Source organism: Carassius auratus, unplaced genomic scaffold (assembly GCF_003368295.1).
Source record: "Carassius auratus strain Wakin unplaced genomic scaffold, ASM336829v1 scaf_tig00217163, whole genome shotgun sequence".
NCBI lineage: Eukaryota > Metazoa > Chordata > Actinopteri > Cypriniformes > Cyprinidae > Carassius > Carassius auratus.
The window spans coordinates 135563-159952 of NW_020528924.1; the positions used below are offsets into that span (position 1 = coordinate 135563).

The 24390-nt window shown below is 37.0% G+C and overlaps 2 protein-coding genes across 2 annotated transcripts in view; both read right to left on the reverse strand.

Annotated features, from left to right (window-relative positions):
* Positions 1-1094: 1094 nt before the first annotated feature.
* LOC113100087 (melanin-concentrating hormone receptor 2-like) lies at positions 1095-9938 on the reverse strand. Its single transcript, XM_026264960.1, has 5 exons — positions 9637-9938; positions 5714-5923; positions 3069-3263; positions 2394-2513; positions 1095-1478 (listed from the first exon to the last, which is right to left on the reverse strand). The coding sequence occupies exons 1-5, from the start codon at positions 9852-9854 to the stop codon at positions 1166-1168; spliced, it is 1056 nt and encodes a 351-aa protein (XP_026120745.1). The 5' UTR covers positions 9855-9938; the 3' UTR covers positions 1095-1165.
* A 1967-nt stretch (positions 9939-11905) lies between these two features.
* The window catches only part of LOC113100081 (NADP-dependent malic enzyme-like), a 36598-nt gene continuing 24113 nt past the window's right edge, over positions 11906-24390 (reverse strand). Inside the window, exons 5-12 of the mRNA XM_026264953.1 lie at positions 18118-18227; positions 16932-17029; positions 16498-16611; positions 15778-15883; positions 15558-15700; positions 15297-15470; positions 13035-13133; positions 11906-12926 (exon numbers count right to left, since the gene is read on the reverse strand). Of these exons, the coding sequence (XP_026120738.1) occupies positions 12759-12926; positions 13035-13133; positions 15297-15470; positions 15558-15700; positions 15778-15883; positions 16498-16611; positions 16932-17029; positions 18118-18227 (1012 nt within the window). The 3' untranslated portion in view covers positions 11906-12758. The remainder of the gene's footprint in view (positions 12927-13034; positions 13134-15296; positions 15471-15557; positions 15701-15777; positions 15884-16497; positions 16612-16931; positions 17030-18117; positions 18228-24390) is intronic.

Sequence of the window (24390 nt, forward strand, 5' to 3'; positions counted from 1 at the left end):
TACTGCTGCACTGGAATTATTGACAAAACAGTTTGTATATTATTGTATTGAGTAGTATTATTGAAACGTAGGGCCTCAACAAGCTATGTTGACACTGAAACACAAATTTTGACAAGTATTTGAACACATCAGTTGGTATTTTGCCTCTGGCTGGTTTACTAGGCCATAAAAGGTACAACTGAGACAGAGAAAAAGCATTGGGGTGAGTTTCCAGCTATTGTCACCAGGCATGCTATAGGTCAGACATGGTCCCTGTCTGTCTCTGGTCTGAGAATTGATTCCTCTCTGGGAGCTGGGCTGCAAACAGATCCTTGCATATCTGCCGTCTGTTTGGTGACCACTTTTTAGAGCTGCCAGCCACTTCATCATGACATCCAAAGAGAAAAGAAACACCAAAACACCTAACGGAATACACACTACTATAATAGACAACCACGTAACATATTATTATACACATAACAATTATTATTATATTTTATTTTCTCAGATGATGAATACTGCAGACCACAAATTAATGCGGTCTGAAACTGACAAATGTCCTCAAATACATTAATTCAATTTCAATTGGAGGCAGGGTTGTTTGTCATTCAGAATTGAAACGAACATGCATTTTCAACTGAGAATATAGTTTCAGTTTCTCAATTGGAATGGCATAATTCCAATTCAAGTGAAATTAAGGGAAATAGACTTTTTAAAAAAGGATTGAAATTTTAAGACTTAATACATTTTAATGTAATTTTAGGTAGAAAAGTGAAGTTTGAAAAAAAAAAACTAACTTTGAATGTTGGCAAAATAAAGCCTTGTTTAAAATCTTAGAGAAATGTTTGAAGGTTTATAGGCATAATTACAGAGATAATTACATAGATAGATAGATAGATAGATAGATATCATGTAGAGTGAATTACATAAACTTAGCAGTAGAGGGAGCCAAAAAACACACTAAACAATAAATAACAGCACAACATTTACAACACAGGCCTACTCCAAAAAGTGCAAGACATGCATTCAAGCAGATGTAAAACATCTCATGCCTCCTGTATAAAATCACTCCCAACAACAAGAAATGAAAACAAGAAACAAGAATCTTTCTCCAAAACAAGTGTACTTTGCCTAAGATTGATTCATCCATTTACAGCGTAAATGTGTGTTTCAGTGTGAATTCAGTTTAAAAACTGGAGCGGGGGGCCTGGATTTCCCGTTCCACACTTGGCATGCTGGGTGCATCCCGACAGACCAGCCTGTGGCGGAAGTGTCCACTCAGCAGAATGTAGATGAAGGGGTTTATGCTGCTGGCGGCGTAGCTTAAGCACACAGACAGGTAGTAGCAGGTGTGGTATGCTAATGAGGGGCGTGGTACACTTAAGTTAACTAGCTGCAACACGTGGTATGGCCCAACACTGACCAGGAAAACCGCTACCAGAACCAGCACCATTTTAGTGAGACGGACCACACGTTCCCGAGGCAGGCTGGTGTTATACCTGAGAAAAAGTAGGGAATGAGGGATTTGGTCATACAGTAAATTGCCTAAACATTAACTGTAAGTTTAGGGTAATTACACTCAGGGCTGGATTCACAGACAGGGCTTAGACTAAACCAGGATTAGGCTGTAGTTCAATTAGGACATTTTACAAAGTAACTTTCATAAACGTGCATTTGAAAAAAAAAAAAACATTACCGGTACGCATCTTGAGACAAAACAAGGACACTGGCATATTCTAATATCAATCAGTGCAAGTTTCTTTCAGTTGAAACAGACTTACATATTAGTCTGGGACTAGGCTTAAGCCTTATTTGGGGTGTGTGTGTTGGGGGTGGTGGGGGGTTGCATTAGCATTCAATAGCATTTATGGCATATTGTTTAACACAGCAAAAAATCTTTAAAAAGACAACACTTGGTTACAGTGAGGTATGGCAATATAATGTCATAGAACCTAAAACCCTGAAACTGTCTAAAATGATTATTTAATTTTATTTTTAGATTAAGTACTTTTAAGAATTCTTAGCATAAACTTTCTGCAAAATTTGATGCATTTATGTTCACAGTATATGCATTTCTGTCATTTTTAGAAAACCTAGGATATTTTTTTTTATAGATTTGACTTATAATTCATGGTTTAGCCCATAAAATCTACATCACAAAATACTGTCAATCTTCAACTAAAACATTTATACTGTATAAGCCGGATAACTCTCAAACGGGATATCACATCTGACAGCTACATACAAGAAATTAACTTATTCACTTTCTATTTATGGATGGGGAATTAAACATTAATGAATGAAACCAGTGTAGACTTATTGTAGCTAGAATAGTCAAGCTTGTGACAGGCTTCACAAGCAATTCAATTTTCCAGTTTTATATCACATACTTGTTGTGATGAAGGTAAGTTCACCTGTGAGCCTTTTTGTTCTTGCGATACATTCTCCAGGAGTAGCAAAGGATCAGTATATAGCAGATGAGAATCAGAGGTAATGGCAGGAAGAAGGAGGTCACAGTCTGGTAGAGTGTATACCTACAGATATATGAAGACACATATTTAAACCCTTCAAATCTCCCTCTCTACAGCATGTTTCATCACACTTATTTTAATTAAACAAGAAGGCTGGATTCCTCAGAGCCACAGACTTCTGTACATGCAATTTTTAGTGAAGGGGAAAAGATACTGACAGAAAAATGTATTGTGTTGCTTTTAAGTGACTATAAGCCTATGTGCCACTATACTGAATAGCAGTTTTCACAGCAGATAACACAAAATAACTTATTTTTTAGTGTACTGCACTGGAAAAAAAAAATCTATATAACTTTGTAGGCTTTATAGCAGTTCTCAAACAAAATTCTGAAAATGGTATGTGAAAAACAGCTATTTATTTGTGAGCCACTTTCTTTTCCTTTTCAATAGAAGATTGTGTAACGATAGAGTAACAGAAGAATTGAATTCAGACTTTAAGGCAGAACTGTCAATAAAAATAAACAGAGGGTTGAGAGAAGGAAGGATAATCAGACCTGTGCAGCAGGTTATAATGCATGTATTACCTGCTGCATATACTTGTAAAGGAGAACCAATTACCAGAGCAATTCTTTGGGAGAGACCAGGTTAAGGGTACAGCTCTCAAGACCGTCCCTGAAGCGGATCACTTTAGCATGAACCCAGGCCGGCAGAACCATGATGAAGGAGGCCGCCCACACAAACAGGTTAATACGGATAGTCCTTGATCTGGTTCTGAGACTCAACAGACGAAATGGATGAACAAGGGCCAGGTATCTGGAGTACATCAATGAAAAACAATATAGATTTTACTCTCCATATGTTTTTTTTTGGTAGTTTTGCAATTCCTAAGAGGTATGCAAAATGAAAACAAAAGTTTCTAAGCTGTTGTACACATCGAAACATTTGTTTGTTTGTTTGCTTTTTCTTTTTTCTTCTTCTCCAGAATAGGTCCAGATAGATTTCAGCCTTTAGGAATTCCTGGATTGAATGACCAATTTCACATGTATTTGGTGTATTTTCAAAAAACATTTTTTTTTCCCCGTATTTGTATTTAAATTAGTGCTGTCAAATAATTAATAGTGATTAATCGCATCTGAAATAAAAGTTTTTGTTTATGTGTGTGCACTATATATATATATATATATATTTATATAGTATTAAATATGATAACATATATCTGTATTCATGTAAATATTTAAAAATATATATTGCATGAGTGTTTTTATATATACATAATAAATAAGCACAGTCACATATATTGTGTAAACAAAAACTATTTCGGATGCAATTAATCATGATTAATCATTTGACAGCACTAATTTAAATACATTTTTCCACACAGTATTTTGTATTTTTGTTTTAAATACATTTTCATGTATTTATGGCCATTTCTGTCCACTATAAATTCCAAGTTAACATTTCTGATTTATAATTGTGATAAGAGTGGCCTCTAGTGGCGAGTCAACAGTGTCACAACTTTAAATGAGACACTAATGCACCTGGTTTGAACTTTGTGCTGCATAAAAACACAGTAACTGCACTACTAGCCACATTTCAAAAATCATTTGCAATGCCCAATTGAGAAGCATAATCAAAACCTAATCAGCTTTCATCAAATTATATATTGTAGCTCTAACAATTCAGTAACTATTCATTAACTTTATTGAGGATATAGGTAAATATATTTATTTAATTTGCGATTAAAGGCATACACAAACTTTGAAGTATTCACTACAAAATAAGCCATTAAACATTTACATCATAATCGTCTGTGACAAATATACAGTTTATCACACTTATGTGTCAATATGTAAATATTCTACAATTTTTCAATAGTTAAAAATACAATATAGAAATTTTTGTTTAACTCCACCCTCATGAAGCTTATACAAATTATTAATAAAAAATAAATAAAACAAAATGGCTGATGAAAGTGGTTGTAACAAATCAAGCCTGTGTGGCTCCCTCCGATCACCACCAGAGGGCGCTGTAGTCAGAGTACTTATCATTTTACGGACTTCATTTCCAATCATCCTGTACCTGGTGCTGATTACACTCACAACTGAAACTGTCCCCTATCCCATTAAATATTTGGTCAGCATGCTCACACACTCTCTTTGCAAGGTTTTGTTTTGCCGTGGTTGACAATTCTGAACGCTATATTCCTTATTTATTACACAGCTCTGTGGTATTTATTCTGATTGGTCAGTTGCAACATTGCAAGTTATGTTATCCCTAGATAACAACCGGTAAAAGCTGATAACACAGGCTCATCCGAGTAACAGCAGTCCTCGCTGTACTCTTGATTGAACTAATTTTTCTTTGCGTTTGTTTAGCTAATAATGGGGGGGAAGGTTGGGAGGATTCCAAGGGCCCACTGAGGGAGAGGGGGCCCAGAACGTGATTTTTACCTAGGGAGATCCATAATTCATTATGCAGTTCAAGGGGCCCAGAAACCATAACAGAGGCCCTGACCTGAATCGCCCTGTTTACCTGGATTAGGTTTCAACTGTTTCCTGCCTGCCTTGACCATTTGCCTGCTTTGTGATTACGTCTCTGCTTTGCCTATTACATACCTGTAACCGGTGATTGAACCCTGCCTGTTTGTACCACAAGTACTTATTTTAAACAATAATAACATTTTCTTTTCCTTTTCCTTCCTGATAACAATTTCCTATTATTTAAGAACAACATTTACACATATTTATGATGAAACCAGTATACAAAACCACTGTAAAAGAAAACTTTTCTCTCAAAACCTCCAATAGTTACAGAGATAATGCCCTTTTAGAAACTTCTCCCTGTGGCAGTCTGCCTCAGATTTATCTGTCTCCTTTTCTTCTTCTCAGAATTCACAACATGAGCTGCTGTTTTCAGAAGAGAACAAATTTGAATTTAACATCAATGATTCAGAAATGCTACTTCTCTTTGAATATTTTTAATATCACGCATCAGGACACTGAATCAAATGGTGAGTCACAACCATTTCACATCACATTAGCTGCAGGAGTCTATATGAATGCATTTTTGGTTTTGAGTGCATCAATGCAATAGAGATGTTTTGAGTAGAATAAAATTGTGATTTAAACTGATATACTTTCACCAAATAAAAATGACTCTTTAAATGAAAAATGAATTACTTGTAAAATGTGTATTGATATATTTGCTGAAAACCCCACTTAATGCTCGTTTTATTAAAGACATTTTTCTGGAAATCTGATTACCTGTCCAAACTCATAGCGGTCATGACTGCAGCGCACGCCACCTGGTTGCAGTTATCAAGAGAGGTGATAATGGTGCAAAGGGTACTGCCGAACACCCACTGTCCTCCACGTGCCCACTGGTGAATCAGGAATGGCATGACAGTCACGTGGACCAGGTCTGCCACAGCCAGGTTCCCCATGTACACATCTGGCACTGTCTTTTTTGCGGACCTGCAAGAAGGACAAGAAAGAACTTGTGATCTGTGGTCTCTTGATCAGATACTGCTAAAGAAACAACAAAGAAATGTGTGAAAAGAAAAACTGCAAACTGCAAACAGGGTTACATAACCTCCAGTGAGTGACAGCTCCAGTGCGGTTGGGTCATGGCTAATTCCTGAGTGAATCCATCCAATGGAGCTGTGAAAATCCTCTGAGGAATTCCCCCACAGCTAGTTAAAGAGGCTACTCGAATCGTCATGGTTCACTGCTCACATCACTTTTCACATCAGCCTCAATACTGTTTTGTTGTGTCCCTTATGTGCCATATTTTATTCATGTATGCAGTATGTGTATGTATGTATATATGTATGTAACCTATGTATGTATGCAGTGGTGTAGTCTAGTTTTTAAGTGAGTTATTTCCCTCCCAGCCTCATACTCACCTCTCCCAGAGCGACACCACACAAGCACCACCACACTAACTAATGCATACATTATATCTACATATAACTGAGATCATTCTGAAAGACTGCTTATGGGATATCAACATGTCAATTTTGTTTTTGAGCAATACAAGATTTTAAAGGGTCAGTTCACCCAAAAATCTATATTCTGACAATAATTACTAGAACCCTTAAAACCTTCGTTCATCTTTGGAACACAAATTAAGATATTTTTTTGATGAAATCCAAGCCAATAACAATTACAGCTGGGACGACTGTACTGATTTTCTACTGTTTAGTGTTAATCATTTAACTCAGCCAGTTAAGAGCTACATTTATCATTAGATGTTACTGTATATGAATTTTGTTCCAGGAGCATTCCTGGCAATTTCCTATGCATATTTAAGAGTGCCTGTTTTTAAAATCCCTAGCCTGACATTCATCTCTCTCATCATCTGAAACAAGGAGATATAAACATTGTATTCGGTTTACTTCTGTACACAGACACACACATACACAGTATCTCAGTTATCTCTTCCCCTCTCCCACATTCACTGATCCACCACACTACAGTTAGTGAAAATACAGGTGCTGGTCATATAACTAGAATATCATCAAAAAGTTGATTTATTTCACTAATTCCATTCAAAAAGTGAAACTTGTATATTATATTAATTCATTACACACAGATATATTTCAAATTTTGATGAGTATAACTAACAACCAAGGAAAATCCAAAAACCAGTGTCTCAGAAAAGTAGAATATTATTTAAAACCAATACAAAGAAGGGATTTTTAGAAATCTTGGCCAACTGAAAAGTATGAACATGAAACGTATGAGCAGCATGTACAGCTCTCAATACTTAGTTGGGGCTCCTTTTGCCTGAAGTACTGCAGCAAGGCGGCGTGGCATGGAGACGATTGGTCTGTGGCACTGCTCCAGTGTTATGAGAGCCCAGGTTGCTCTGATAGTGGCCTTCAGGTCTTCTGCATTCTTGGGTCTGGCATTTTGCATCTTCCTCTTCACAATACCCCACAGATTTTCTATGGGGTTAAGGTCAGGCGAGGTTACTGGCCAATTAAGAACAGGGATACCATGATCCTTAAAAGCTTAAAGCTTTGGCACTGTGTGCAGGTGCCAAGTCCTGTTGGAAAATGAAATCTGCATCTCCATAAATTTGGTCAGCAGCAGGAAGCATGAAGTGCTCTAAAACTTCCTGGTATACAGCTGCATTGACCTTGGACCTCAGAAGACACAGTGGACCAACACCAGCAGGTGACATGGCACCGCAAACCATCACTGACTGGTGCCTCTCCTCTCTTCCTCCAGACTCTGGGACCCTGATTTCCAAAGGAAATGCAAAATTTACTTTCATCAGAGAACATAACTTTGGAACACTCAACAGCAGTCCAGTCCTTTTTGTTTTTAGCCCAGGCGAGACACATCTGACGCTGTCTGTAAGGAATGCGACAACTGAAGCCCATGTCTTGCATACGTCTGTGCAAAGTGATTCTTGAAGCACTGACTCCAGCTGCAGTCCACGCTTTGTGAGTCTCCCCCACATTTTGGAATGGGTTTTGTCTCACAATCCTCTCCAGGGTGCGGTTATCCCTATTGCACTTTTTTCTACCACATCTTTTCCTTCCCTTCACCTCGGTCGTGTGCAGGAAAAAGTGGAAAACCCCAGAATGCTCGATCAACATCAGCCATCTTGCAAACAAGAAGTGGATTTCGTCTCTATTTCGCTCTAGACGCGCGAATGCATTCAAAATGTTCAAGCGGCAAACTAGATGCGGTAGACGCGAATTTGACGCTCTATTCGCGTTTGGTGTGAACACAGCATTACAGTTTTCGTATAAATAATTATCAAGTATAAAACATTTCCCATAGACGTCTTAAGTTGGTTGAGCAAAATTGCCCCCTCTAAAAGACAATTGCAGTCCACTAGAGGGGGCATAGAGGATAAGAAATCTTACAACTCTCATTTACTTTCGTTTTCAGTTCCTTCAATTTACAAATAAAAGCATGCATTTCCTTTATGCTCCCAAGCAAAGCTAACATAGTGAAGTTGACTAGAACAGGACTCAAGAATAATGTCTAATGTAAAAGACTCGTATTTACTCGTATGGTATTACTAATTGTTCTTATATGCCATCAATACCCTGCGCCTGCTGTTAATAATAACACATATGCTATATTTTACTTACCATGTAACATTACTATATATTATGATTTTCTGTACCACGTAGGATATAGTAGCAGCCTCATCTGGCCTCATTTTCTGTAGTTTCTGTAATATTAACGTTTGTTGCACCTGCTGCAGCTTACGTTTGCTTTGGTTTCAAATCTTCTTTAGTGATTCACATTGAGTCAATTTCAAACTTGCATCTTGCACACACTCGATAGTCTACTGCGCAAAAGTTGCGCAATTGCATTGATTGGCAACATAAAGTGAGTGATTTTCGGGGTGAATTTATAAATGAACGTGTGAAAGTTCTGTAACAAAATGATGTTAGCTTCGCGCTTTTTAAAGTGAGTATATGGAACTCCTCGAACCTCCTAGTGCGTATACGGCTCATCACGTAGACTACAAACCTCTGTCTATGTATGTACAAGCAAAATTAATTGATACTGAATCAGTTTTACATTTTAATTAGAATTTTGATGCTCAGTGATTATGTTCATAATGAAAAGCAAATTAACAAATATGCACTGGATATACATATATATGTTTTGAATGATATAGTGGAAAGGAAATCTGGCAAATTGAAAGTAATATTTCTTTTAATCCGTTATTTGGATAATAAAAATCATTTTGATTAAGAAAAAAATTGTCAAATTAAATGATCTATTATTGTCATATAATTAAACTTGCATGACAAATGAATCACATAATATAGTGGCAGTATCTCACTTAGACTATCCAATTGTTAAAATCAAATCCAATTCTATCCTTTCAATAAGGATTACAAAAAAAAGTACATTTTCATAAACATGCATTATTATTATTTGTTATAATGTGATTACATTATACATTTTTGTTTGTCATATTTCTTTCTAACTACCTATACATATATAGAAAATCTTCAACCACAAATACCATTCCATGTAGAGGTATAGCCTACAATTTGAGGGAATAATGTATTCTGTTAGCAGCAACGAATTTAACTTGTCATTAAGTAAATGTATTTTTTATATTTATTTATTTCATATTTGAAAAAAAATGCTAAGTAGGCTAAATTTCTTAAAAATAGTTTTGCCTCGTCAACCTATAAACTCACCTTAAAATAGTCACCAAAACAAGAATATTTCCAACAAGCCCGGTGGAGCACAAAAATCCAATAAATGCAGGAAGAATTTTGGTTTCTGTGACGTGAACAATATTATAATACTCATCTGCTGGATATCCTGCTACTGTCTCGTTAGCGCGCGTGCTGTTGTCTGATTTGAGCGTAAAGTTCCAAACAACAGGTTCCGACTCCACCATGGCGCTCATCATTTGCGTTTCATTCTGATCGACGAGAATGCGCTGAATGCGGCAACATCACACGTAGTTGTATGTCCATGGAAAATCCTGGTAGGTTTCAGCATCCTCATCATACCACACACAGTGCGCACTGGCATCTCCACTCTCACCAGCGCGCACGCAGCCAGCCACTTGTTACCAGTAGTGACTCACTCCAACTCGATATCATTGACTGAAAATATTGACAAGGATTTTAAAGATTTTGTCGCGCATTCGTTCCTTCTTCAATAGCCAATCAAATTAAGGCAATTGTCCCACTGTTAAATGTATTGATTGTTTGCACTGAAGTGGAAAGAGTGTGATACATTTACAGTGTCATAATTTAGCAAATTCAAATATACATCAAATGTAGCTTAACTGTCGTTAGAATCAAATCACCATATTAAAATGATTTCTGATGGGTCATGTGACACTGGCGACTGCAGTAACAGCTGCTGAAAATCTTTGCTAATATTTGCGATCACAGGAATAAATTACATTTTAAGATATATTATATCAAATAAAAGAGTTATTTTAAATTGTATATAATAGTTCACAATATTAGTGTTTTTACTGTATTTTTAATCAAATTAATGCAGCCTTTGTGAGCCTAAGAGACTTACATATACAGTACATATATGCAGTCTAACAGAAAACTGAAATTTAAGAAATTAGGATTTAATCAGTGCTTCATAGGGACCTCTTTTATTTCACCTTGTAAATAAAAAAAAAAAATTATATATATATATATATATATATATATATATATATATATATATATATATATATATATATATATGTATTTATATATATATATATTATTTAACATCATTTAACATATAACATTTATGCATTAGTACAATTTATTCTAAATTGCTTTTTTTTAAGGTTTATTTCATGAATATATGCATTTCATTGCAACTGAACAATGACCTCTGTGTTGCTAGAATGACATTGTTTGCGCTACAGAAAAAAAAAAACACTTAGTCTACCATTTTATCATTTTTTTTAGGGACATTTTGCTCTTAGCAACATTTAAACTTTTGGATGTGAAAAAGTATTAATGAGATTCATTGGCATAGCTGTAAGCAAACTCCCTGATTCCTCTTTAAATGAAGGAGCCTTAATGAAAAGCAAACGGTGCTATCATGCAGTCTTCCTGCATGTTACCTTGGTTACATTTGTATGATGTGTCATCAGTGGGTTTTCTTTGAAAAATGAGCACTCTAGATTACATTCATGTACTAAAGCAATAACTGTGCATATAGTTAATATGAAATGACAGGGAGAGACAGAAAACTTGTTTTGAGTACATTAAAAATTAATCAAAGCCTTTATCTTATCGAGGGCTGTAGATCTCACAGTGTGGGTTCCTTATCTTTTTTTTAGATTATGGATACTTCTCATTAAACATGATTGACATGCAAATACCATTGTTTCCCACTGTAGGAATGACATAAATGTGCAACTAAAGAATATATTCTTAGATTATAATTTCTGTTTCACAAGTTTACACTTACATATGATGAGATTAAGGTTATTCATATCTGGTGTCCTGTCTGAGGGGATAGCTCTGAGGTCAGCATTTGGCCACGACCCAGATTACTACCCCCATGCCCCTAGCTGGGAAGAGGATCAAGCCAAGAGTGAAGAGATGGGGTAGGGATGGGATGTGGAAAACTGTTGAGGAATGTAGATGTGTCGGCTATGAATATATATAGGTCTCAAGCTGACTGGGTAGATCATTTGAAGATGCTCCTCCCGAACTTTGCTTATAAAAAAAAATCATGTCTTAAAATACCAAAGATTTTGAGGGTATTCCTGGAGAAACATCATGTTCCAGCAGCACAGATCTCAGCACTTGGCAAATGTGCAAAACAATTACAGTAATTTAGATGATTATCCGACCAAACCAACAGTGATGTAATAAGTGGAGTGTCTGCACTGATGACAGGAAATTAATTAATATTACACAATACTCTGTTTGAAGAGGAAAGAAATTTTTACTATGGTCATGTAAAGGTAACGGAAAAACAGTGGCCAAGTAGATCAAGATGGGGAACAGACTGCTTTGTTGAGCAATAGTTTAACCAGGTGGAAAAAGGGATTTTAGTTTAAAATACAGATTTATTTTACAGTTGTTGACAAGTTTTATTGGTAATTCGAAAAATGTTATTAAACCGTAATGTTGGCAGTACTGAAGTTTTTTTTTCTAATACAGAATTTCTCACCTAAAATAGATAACTATGGAAAATAACTGGCCGCCAAGTGAACCGATTTGCCTTAAAAGGACTTATTAAGATACTTTATTTAAATAAATAATTTTGTCTTCAGATCTCACTCCAAACCTGACATTTTAAAAGATGATTTAGACAATGTTGTCTCATTAATACATCACCTGTATTAATACACACTAAGAACAATGGCATCAAAAAAGCCTTTATAAAGCACTCAGCTGGCAGCAATGATGGCTCATTAATTTCTGCCAATGTTTTCAACACAAAAGCACTTCAACAGATTCAGTGTAACTGCTACAGGAAGTGTCCCAACTAATTAGTAGTTGCAGAAACATCTACAGCAATTTGTTATGGTGTTAAAATAAAGTGCACGAAGCAAAAATCTCTGCTTTATAAATCTGGAGGCATAATTTTGATTTTATTGAAGAGAGTGACTCATTAGGCAAGATTTAGATATTATTTTAAAGGTAAAAGTGGCTTGATAATTATGGTTTGATAAAGCATTTGTATTTATAAAGCATATGTATATATATATTATGCATTTTATTTAAGAGTTCTTTTGCTTACAGTACTGTTCGGTATTATAATCATGTCAAGAAATCACATTTAAAACAGAATTGTCATATTCTAAATCTCATTCTGGTCTGTGTTGTTTGGGACGTCACAGTTTGCATGCTTGCACAGCCATGGCATTCTCAGGCCAGCTGTACGAATCCACTGCAAACTCTTCGTAGTCTGTGCTGAAGATGAGCGAATGAACAAAAGCCTCTTTATCATGTGGCTCCGGATGCAGCGTTGCCATTTGGTTTTTGTAGGCGTACTCCACAATCTGTCATGATGCACATAAAATGATTACGTAAAAAGAACACACAAGCACAAAGAATCTGTAAATAGCGACATGCATGAATCAGGTTTGTGACTTGAGAGTCATGCTCACCTTCACAGCCAGCTTGATGGAAACTTCCCGGATGCTGTTGAGAGGAGGATACAGACGCCCCTCTGCAAGATCCTTCTCAGTCACCAGTTCCGCTATAGTCTGTAAACATAGGTAACACTGATGAATTTGAATGGACTAAACATGTAGACAATGTGTCTACTTGTGCACACACACAATAGATGTGGATTACACAGGCAAGAACAAGTGTGTTTTTCTTCCCTGTAACCAGCCAGATTCAATCAAAAACAGAAAGAGACCAAAATAATAACTAAAATATTTATTTGGTCTAGATTTAAATCTGATTTTCTGTTCAGCCTCTGGTCTGTGGTACCAGTATTGTTACTGTTAAAAGGATAGTTCACCCAAAAATTATAATTATGTCATGATAAGCATGCCTCATGTCATTGCAAACCTTTCAGAAGATAGTATCTTAAAGAATGTTTGTAGTTAAAAGGTGTTGGTTCCCATTGACTTCCATTGTATGTACAAAAGATACAATATAAGTCAGTGGGAACTGAAACTGCTTGGTTATCAACATTCTTCAAATTATCTTCTTATGTCTTCAGCAGGAGAAAAAAAGGTCATACAGGTTTGGAAAAACATGAGGATGAGTAAATGATAAAACAACCTTAATTTCTGGTTTGGTCAGCAGAAATAAAATACAGAGATGAAATAGGAAATGTAGCCCTGGCAAGTACCTGCAATTAACTAATAAAAATGACAAAAGCACACAAGATTATTAAAACTTAAACTAAAATGAAAACATACAAAAGTGATGAATTCTATAATAGTATTTAAAGAACACTAAACAACACTAAGTGATGCAGAATTAGAACAACAGGTCAACTGGTTAAATAGCTGCCAGAAGCTCTTGGAGCATTAATTAATCTAAAACCAAAGCACAGCTGTGGTGCTTCATTGTGATCATTTCAAGATAATTCATTTTTGTGAATACTAACAGTCTCCAAACCTCTTGGCTCTACAACAGCAGCACTGACCAGCAATAACAACAAGGCATAATACATCACAATTAACTTTTGTTAGACCTAATTAATACAGACAACAAAATTCTCCAGCCACCATCCGCTGTAGTCAGTCATTATTCTTGTTGCTCATTATCTTATTGCTTTATTTACATCAATCCCCATCTCTCCCTCTATTTCTCTCAGTTAGTTTGCTTTATGAACCACTTTGCCATTTCACATTCACATTCCATTCCTGAGACTCGATAATCCTGAACCATAACTTATTGAAATACACAGAAGGGAAGTACGACCAGCAGGGATTGTGAAATTAAGCATTACCTCCTGCTGCCCAATGCTGTTTGAAGTTCAGACATCCACACTGCAGCTACACTGAAGCAGGAGAAGTGATCCAATTCAAGATCAGAGTACATCACACCGCTCTGAGTGGTCCTAAAGAGATAATTCTCCTTCATTGGCACATGCTGATATGACACGTGGGGCTGAATGGCCTTGACTGAACTTTTAGGCTGCAATGGGCATCAGTTCTGCTTCCAGCAGAACAGGACAGTGGTTCATTGAGATTCAAAGCAGCTCTCTTGTTTACTCCGACTGATTTGACCATCTACAATACCTGACTACAACACTGCCTGGCTGATATCAGGTGAAGAACGAAAGACAGCTAGACAGATAAGTTCAGCAAAACACAAGATGACATTGCACACAGTGATAAGGTGGAAGATGTTTGCATATTGTAATGAGATTTTATGGGTTATTTCAAGCATGTAGATTTAGAGTAGTTCAATCAGCGGATCCATCTAAGAGCAGATATTAGGGATCCGCTGATAGACGGATCAAACACTCCCGTGTGTATTTGTATAAGCACTCGATGTAGAGAATCACAGACATATCTGTTGAGTGTGTGAACACAATGGTCAATCAGAGGTGTAAGGATTCACTCAACAGCACTCAAAATGCTAGCGAGAAATGCTGGTATCACCACATTTATTTATTTTTTTTTAACCCTAACCCAAGTCGGTACTTTTGACAACCTTGTTTCTTATTATTAAATAACTGTCCAAGCAATTTAAATGAACATGTAACTGACCACATGAGAAGAACATTTCCAGGTTTGTAGGATACCAAACACACACCTCCACTGTGAATTTGTCTTCAGTTGAACACATAAGTTCTGAGGAACCATGCAGACTTATTTTTACAGATGTCCCCATGAGAAACTATTATCGTCTGAATGGGGCTTTAGAGACTGACAGAAAAAAAGCAAGAGAGATTCGATCACCTCAGCCGTAACAAGGAATATATCCTCAGGGATATGTCTCATAGCACAAGCGGTGACCCCCAGCCCCACTCCAGGAAACACATAAGCGTTGTTGCCCTGACCAGGGTAGAACTTCTGCCCATCGGGAAGAGTTACTGGATCAAAGGGACTTCCGCTTGCAAATATCCCCCGTCCCTGTAATATAAAACACAAAGAGTAGAAAATGAAACCAACTGTTTCACTCACTCACACAAATGTACATATGTAACTCCTTAAAAGCACCTCAGTGAGTGTGTAGCACTGTTCAGCGGTGCACTCTGCTTTGCTGGTGGGGTTGCTTAGAGCGAAGATTATAGGTCTCTTATTGAAGGATGCCATAGCCTTGATTATCTCCTCTGTGAAAGCACCAGTGATAGCTGCCACCCCTGAAGAGAAGAGAGGAAATTGAGTACAATAGTGCTGGGAAAACAGCAGTGTATATTTATTTATCTACAGTATATACCAATTATAGCAGTAGGTTTCAGCTCCTTTACTACATCCTCAAGCTTTTTCATTTGAGCATGCTCATGTGCAAACCTCTCTTTCTCATGGGTGAGGTGATCCCGACCCTGAATGGGAGACAGAGAGATGACAACAGAGAAAATGACAGATGATGAAAGTGTATCAGAAACATATTATAGCACACCTCGCCGCAATTATAATGAACACAGATAATGAAGGCACAAAGTGAACGGTGGGTTGAGAATAATAAATGACACACAAAAGTAAGGTTAGTACTGACCTAAGATCCAGAATCGAAAGATTCTTGAGAAGGACTAGCACATGGCATTTGGTTTGATATTTTATCTAAAGCAATTAAATTTATGTACTTTTCATTAAAAATAAAAGTGCAATCAAAAGCAATAAAAAGTATAATACCCAAATACTTTTGGTTATTTTAATGCTTTACAACATCTAAGTAAAATTTTAAAGACATAGCACCAGGCTGCAGATGATGTCTAGATGATGTGTCACTATCAGAACCTCTCTGATCTCTCTGTCGTTAATAATGTAACATGGGCAAAATGATCTGTTCAACTGAACTGCTAGTGAAGACCTACAGTAATATTCATGGCCAATCAATTAACAAGATTCAGTAAGAAGAGTATAAACTCCAATACAAACCACATGGTGTGTTTGAATGTCAACAGTAAATGTAAAAAACCTTTAATAATAACCTAACCTTAACGATAAGTCCTTTAGAGTCCACCATCCAGATTTTCTTTAAACACTGCTCACGAGGAAGCCCCTCTTTCTCCATTGCCATAATGATGAGCTCCGCTATGCCCATTGCGGCCTGAAAACATAAAAATCCTGTTACAAATCTACATTTCACATAGACTTGAACACATCTAAAGAGATGTGTGAACTCTGTGCACTTCGCAATATTTCAATAAAAATCTCACAGCTTGACTCCAATAATGAATCTTTAATGAATTCATTCCATAGACACAAGAATCATTTAAGACATTTTTAAAGTCTTATTGACAGAAAAGACGAACTGTGGTATATTTGTGTCCTTGCGCTGCTGTTGCTCACTTAATATGGATTAACAACCATCAAAACACTGAAAAATTGGCATTTAAAACTGCCAATCTGTGCAGCCAACACACTCACCTCCCCTGCACCCTGAAATACAATGGTATGGTTGTGCATTTTGCTCTTGGTAATGCGAAGGGCAGCCAGCAGTCCCGCCACAGCCACAGCAGCAGTACCTATGGGACAGGAAACACAAATATATTTCACTCAGGAATTATCTTATCTCTGAGGTAAACAACAGAGCCGTTCATAAAAAGATGAGCTGAGCCTTGAGACTCAACTCTGGAAGCTTATTAATTGTAGACAAAGATGGAATCAATATGGAGATGGATTTCCGGAGGAATTGTCAAAGGAGTGAAATAAGCAGACGTTTATATATTCTGTCAAAGAAGAAATCCGCTCTAAAGATGGCTAGAGATCTGCTGATTTGGGGGTAAGTCAATTAAATGTACAGCAGTGTGGCTGTCTTTAGACAAGTCTATTATCATTATAAATCATTATAGATATCCGTAACAGCAGTTGGAGAATTGTAAACCTTATTTTTGAATGGCCCATATATTTACAATGTAAATTATATACAACAGCCACAGCCTAGACCAGTGGTTTTCAATCAGGAGATGACATCCGTACACGCCGATTGACTGTTGCACAACTGAAAGTCAATGACGGCTATAATGTGATCACCTAAAAAACTATGGTGAATATGTGAAAAATATGTGAATATGTATGAAATATGAAATGAGCACTGATATGAGCACAAGAAACTCCAAAATCAGTAGCTCCCATATAGAATAAGCCCCCTCAACCTGCTCGCTCCACTCCAGTGGACACATGGTTAACTCTGTGAACTGTGAGATTAACTCAACATTTCAAATAGTGCGAATGTGTTCAAGTTGTTGATTGGAATGTGCCTGCAATGATTGTTTAAAAAAGACTGAGAAGGGAGGACGGTAGAAAAGAAAATAGAAAAAAAAAATACTCCACATAACCACTCATTGCTACTGAACCATAAATATCAGAGGGATATAACAGTAGGAAGGAAAATCAGAGTGAGAGATATGGTCTGAAAGAATAACTTCCAATCATTGATTTCTGGACTACACTATTTACTGAGAACCAGCTTAAGCTTATTATTATTACTCTTTTTTTTATTAACCTAGACCATACTTAGACTGAATGTGTTCTGTGAGCTTTAATAAATTTTGTACAAGAGAAAAAAACCTAAAAAGTAGTGTGCTACTAAAACCTCTCTTTGTGCCCATACCTTGGATGTCATCATTGAACGTGAGGTACTTGTTGCGGTATTTGCTCAACAGACGGAAGGCGTTGATGTTGGCAAAATCCTCAAACTGGATAAGGCAGTTAACCCCATATCTGTACATAACAGAAAAACCAGTGTATATCTCTTTAGAATGCAGAAACACAAAAAGACAAAAGACAAGCTCAAAGCCATTTGTTTTAAGTACAAAGAATCTTTACAAAATGGTCCAAATCCTCACAGTACCATTTCATGTTAAGTGACTAGTTAAATGCACTCGGTTTCAGCCTGCAGAGGGGGCCATCCAACTGCTCCTTTCACAGATGGGGTGGTTGTGGGCATTCAATCCTGAAGGTTTTTGTCTTCTCCGAGTGGTCTTGAGACTGTTATCATTACGTTTTAGTCGTTTCCACAGCCAAAAACAACTCTTAATGGTCAGAAAAGCAAATAACAACCTTTGTGTGATCAGTCAGCAAATTCTGTGCTAACACCATGGCATCTAATTCTCCCATTGGTAAATAAAAACCTACCACAATGATATTCAGAATCAATAGTGAATGATCTACACGCCCACAATCCTCTCTCTCTTGAGGACAGATCTTCATGAGAAAAACTGTAGATCTGCAGCGCCAATTCAGTGGTTTCTCTGGTTATTTATCCAGTCAGCAGAACAATTGAAAGAACGGTACAGAGCAACCAACTGATTTCCCAGTGGAATATAGAGAGCAGATTCAGGTCCGTCATATTTTGATGCAATTTTCGAGGTCGCAGACACCTAGACATGTGAAACAGGATGGGTAAACAACACAGTGTGGCTCCATAGAGAGCTGGCCTGTCACTTAACCCAATGCAAGAGGAACAGAGATCTGCATTGCTGTCAAGAGCTGTCGTGTATACATGTCATTCAAACACACAGGGGGGAAATCGCTGACTGTATTCACAATGACAATTGTCTGAAAGATCCAGTATCCAGGATCCAAACTTAAAGGCACAGAATAAAAATCTGTGTACTGTATAAGAGATACAGATTGTACCGCTTGTTAGCTTGCTTATTTTGGTCAAGAACATGATCAAGTCCTCGTGATACTAGAACTATGCTTCTAAACACAGGTCGAGAGCTTCAACCACAAAAATTTGCGATGCTGATTGAAAATGTTCGTTGAAAACACAAATTCATTCAATTATGTTGCTAACCATAATTGGCCAGTGATGCTTTGGGAAACTTACCACTGAGCAGTTCTGTAAATTGGATCAATTTACTTAAGTTTTAAGAATGATTTGTACACAAATCAGACACTCATTGCTTTTCTCATGAACTCACAATGCAGAGCTTTGGTGGTTGTTGAGATTTAGTGAACAGATCCCACAAAAGCGGTTGTATAACTTCAGAAGACTTGGAAGAATTCATATACAATAAATATTTTTATTACACTTAAATGGTGCTTCTACAGCAAAATTGTAGACATACAGGTGTAGTTCCACATGCAGAAAAAAAATATTTTTGTTAAGTCCCAGTTAAGCTGCGGTAGGGAACTTTTGACGCTCTAGCGGTTAATAAACAGAACTGCTTGCGTCTTGCGGAAGAACATCGTAGCCGGAACTACTTCTCTCTGTTTATGTCTATGAAGAATCACAAAGGTACTGGGTTACTCCGCCGCGGTACCCCCGAAGCAATCTAAAATAGTCAGAATATAAACACTTATTATAGGTGCACCCTAGTGATTCAGGACAAGCCAAAAACACGGTTTGGAAAATGGATTCATGATGTACTCGCTTATTATATACATTTTTCTACATTTTGAACACAAACAAAATTACGGACCGCAGCTCTGATTGGTTATTTTTTACCGGGAGCGGATGAATTTCTGCAAATGGCAATAGTACCACTGGGAGGAGCCAGAGGAGCTTGGATTTTTTTCACAGGTTATCTGTCTCATATTCTACTGTCAGGACATAATGACAGTTTTAACAAATATGTAAAAAATATTTTTTTACAAAAGTTCCCTACAGCACCTTTAAGTAATATAAATTGGTTTTGTGTATTCAGACTTGCTACAAAAAACTGAAAAATGCAATAAAAGTGTTCATCGTCTCCAGAGAATTTCCAGCACCAAAGAACTCAAGGTAAACAAGTTTAACTGAGTTCAGAATCTCATCTAAAGTTTTAGGAAACTCTGTCCTGAGACCCGGGCTCAGATTGGTCCTTCTAATCAAACTACAGTGTACACTCTGACATATCTGCAGCTGGAGGCAGGAAAGCAGTCAAGAGAGACCGACAGAGTTATTGCTCATGGATTTGGAAGAGAACTTGACAAATATAAATAGGACGTAGAGAAAGTGAGTCATAATCACAGCATGCTCTCTGATCTGTTGAAGTGCATCATCTGGAAGATGAATAATGAAATCGTAACCTCCTGATCTAGCACAACAATGATTGTAAAATATGTCAATATTAGCATAATAACAAGAAAAACTGATGTCAACTAAATATGGTTTAATATTTGAGGTGATACAGAGTTAACTATGGCTCTCAGGGGTTTATTTTGAATAAATGTGATAGAGAGAGACAGAAAAAGACAGAAACTACTAGCCTACAAAACAAAGCACCCATTCGGTGCACTGTGGTCTCATTCTCACAAAAGCTTGTTGTTGTTTTTCTGGCGCCATGTTCAATGAGATTCATAATGCACCTCTGCTTCTGTTGTAAAACTCAAACAAAGAGCTGGCTGGGGATCAGCTTCACTGGTCCTCTCCACCAAAATTCAGGCTAGACAATGACAGACACTCCCGAGCACATTGAGAGCTGCTGGAACTCTGTCTCTTCTTATTTGCCTTTACCTCCAGACAGGACAAAAAATGTTGCTCAGTGCTCTAGGACAGCTGTGCCATGCTTTTCAGACCAGGCTGCACAAATGGCTACTTGCTTTGATTCTGTAAGAGTTATCCAGATCAACAGATCAGCATCTGAGAATGAAGAAACTTCCTAGGTTGGAATAACAACTAAACACCTGTACATTTATTATTTTCTAAATTCTACCATGCAACACATTTCACAATTTCCAAATCTATTTGTCAGGCATTTTGAAGCTGAAGATTCTAGCCAGCAAATTCTATACAAACCATAAGACACTTCAGTCTCTGTCTAAATGGTTTTAGTAAAGAAAACCAGGCTTCCTCCCAAAGAGGAATGCGGCAAATGCACTCAGATCCCATTAGAGACTGCTAAACTCATTTTTAGTTTTTTCCTTCAAAGATAAACTATTTGACCCAAACAAAAGTGTAGATTGAGTCTATTTCCATACATCACTGAGATTTGATGCTAACCGTCCAAATTTCATTGTTGCACTTCAGCATTCGTACACTTGTAACAGGAACAGAGCTGTTGGGAACTAAGTATTTCTCATAAAGTGGTGCACAACAAAGAAAACAGAAAAGGGAGGCAAAAAACACAGCCACTAGGGTTTAGATTTAACTTAATCCTACTGGGCCATTACTGACCACACACACACGCAGGATATTTGCTGAGATTGGGTCTAAGAGTTCTGGAGTAGCTGAAAAGCTCTCAAAGATTAGCTTTTACCCGCATGACTACCATGCAGCCTACAGGCCTTTCAAATTAAAGATCATGGTGAGAATTCTGTCCAAACACAGCTGTTCAACCAGAGACTTCAATACACACACACATACACATCATATTTTTTAAGATTCCAGAAAGGTTTGCCCACATTATCAGGTTTAAAGTCAAACTGATATATCCACAAAAGTTTTGAGATTCATAAAATCGTATATTAGCCAGAATTTTAGACAGGAATCTTTTATAATATCACAAATGTCTTTACTGTCACTTTTAATCAATTTAATGCAACTTGCTGAAAAAAAAAAAAAGAATCTTACTTCTTTTCTATATATATACTTTTTTTATATAATATATAGTTTAAGTAAATTAAACACAAAAAAAATACTGGAAACAGAATGGATACTGATAAAGTTAATTTTTTTTTATTTATTTTTTTGCAACATAAAAACAGTTTTGCATCAGAATATAACTGAAAGACCATTAAAAAAAAAAAAAAGAAAACTTACAAAGATTCCTGTATCCCTGACACCTTAGATCAAAACACTCTTGAAATGGAAGCCATTCTACAGTATTTCAAAATGTCAGAAAGACCTCATATAGTGTAATTTTTCCCATCAAGGTTATGTAGGACAGGCCATTGACTCATGGTGAGCATTCACTGCTGCTCTGCAGGATCCCACGGGGCCCATGGGGCTTCACAGGCTGCTCTTTCTGTTAAACACTCAATTTCTCAATTCCAATCTGCAGACAAAAATCAAGCGACATTTCCCTCTACTCCTTGTCCTAACATGGCTTCGTAACGTTGCCCTGAGATGACCTGTGTTACCATAGAGATGAAACACTGCCACCACTGCAGCTCTGTGAAAGTGACGAGCTCTAATGAAATCGTTTGACATGGGAATTGTAGCGGTACACACAAAGGGGCTACAGGAGAACAAAACTTTTCAGTCTGTTCTGGGAGAAGATCGAAAACAAAATCAACCCCCAACAAATTACTGCAGCACACAAAGCCGGAGAAGCAAAAAAAAAAAAACAAAGAGAAAGAAAATCTATTCTTGAATTAACTACATCATAAAAGAAGCATAGCAAAAAAAAAAATCCCAGCATTTCCCGCATAAAATGCTGCTTTTCTTCTGGGTGTGTGTTTCTTTATATGGTGTTATACACTCTATAACCAAAATAAAGACCTCAAAGAGCGTCTGTGCACCCCATTAGCTCCAGTTCTCCTTGCTAGAGCCATTGTGGGACAGAAAAGTGGCCTGACGGGGATTGGTGTCATTATTCTTCATCATTTGTGTCCGGACTTACAAAAAGGCTTGATGGGAAACAGAACACCTGTGGGCTGACTTACAAATTTACAGTATGAGAGCCTGAACTTCAACAATGAAAGCTAAAGAATTTACCATGTGCATTTCATGGTTCTGCTTTGTCTTCTTTTCACATTTTGTTTCAAACAGCCAAAGCTATTTTGCACAAATGCTATTTATCTCAACTCGTAATTTGCAGTGAAATATGGCCTTTTGCCTTTCAGTGACCCTAAGAAGAACAGCTGGAGAGCTATCCCCCAATAAACTGCTGGGTGCGGTTTCTTTTAAAACTTAAATTGTAGAACTGAAAGAAGTTTAGAAATTTTCACGTACCTCACAGAGCAGAAAATGGTTCTCTCCATGTGATAACTATTTCTGATTCCTGAGTGTGAATAACTGTTGAGGTTTTGATGCTCACAATAGCACGGTCATGGTTTGGTTCCCAATTAAAAAGGTCTAAAAAGGCCTTGTCCCTTCAATGCAATCAAAGCTGTTTTAGATAAACACATAAATGTATTTTAACCTTCATTCAGAAAGCAAATTTTACTTTTCAGGATTTTTCCTGAAACACTGAGTCTCTTAAATTTAAAATTATAAAAGAGTTTATTAAAAATCACCAGGACTATAATCATTTGTTCAGTCAGCAACCTAGAATAATTTGTTTTCCACCAACTCTGCACTTTTAGGGAAAAGTGATGCTGTTGCCTGTAGTTTCATTTCCACCCCATTATTATAGAATCATGGAAATATTCAGCCAGCTGGAGGGAAATCAGACACTGGGGTTTTTGAGTTCTGCTTTAAATACAGCCATGTGTTGCACTAAAGAGAAGTGACGTGTGTCTATGTACTTATGACAACCACTGTCATACCAGACCACACCAGAACCTAAAGCAACTACGAGAACTTTGACCAAGACCCTGGTTCTTAAATGTTAATGTTGTTTACAAGTGCAGAACTTCCCACTATGTTCTTAGGTGGTTGCCATGCTGTTGCAAGTCGGTGGCTGTTGCTAGTTGATATTCTGGTCCCTAGATCCCATTTGTGTCCCTACTTCAATGCAAGTGATTTTTTTAATTCCCCAAAAGTATAATGACTTCGAAAAGTAACAGCACTAATCTCCTAAACAACCCACATGATTTAAATTATCATTAATGTCTGTAGCACAACTAGTGTGATTACACATCAGAATTTGTACACTAAGTATGAGTTAAAGTAATGGCAATGCATGCAATAACAAACTCCACTTAAAAAAGACCTAAAACCACTCAAAGTTTATTTCTCCATGCAAACAGCACTTAACTCCATCATTCACTGAACATACTAAAGCAAATATTAATCTTGCATCATCATTCAGAAAGAAATAAAAGATGAGCTGTCAAAGAATAAAACTGCATA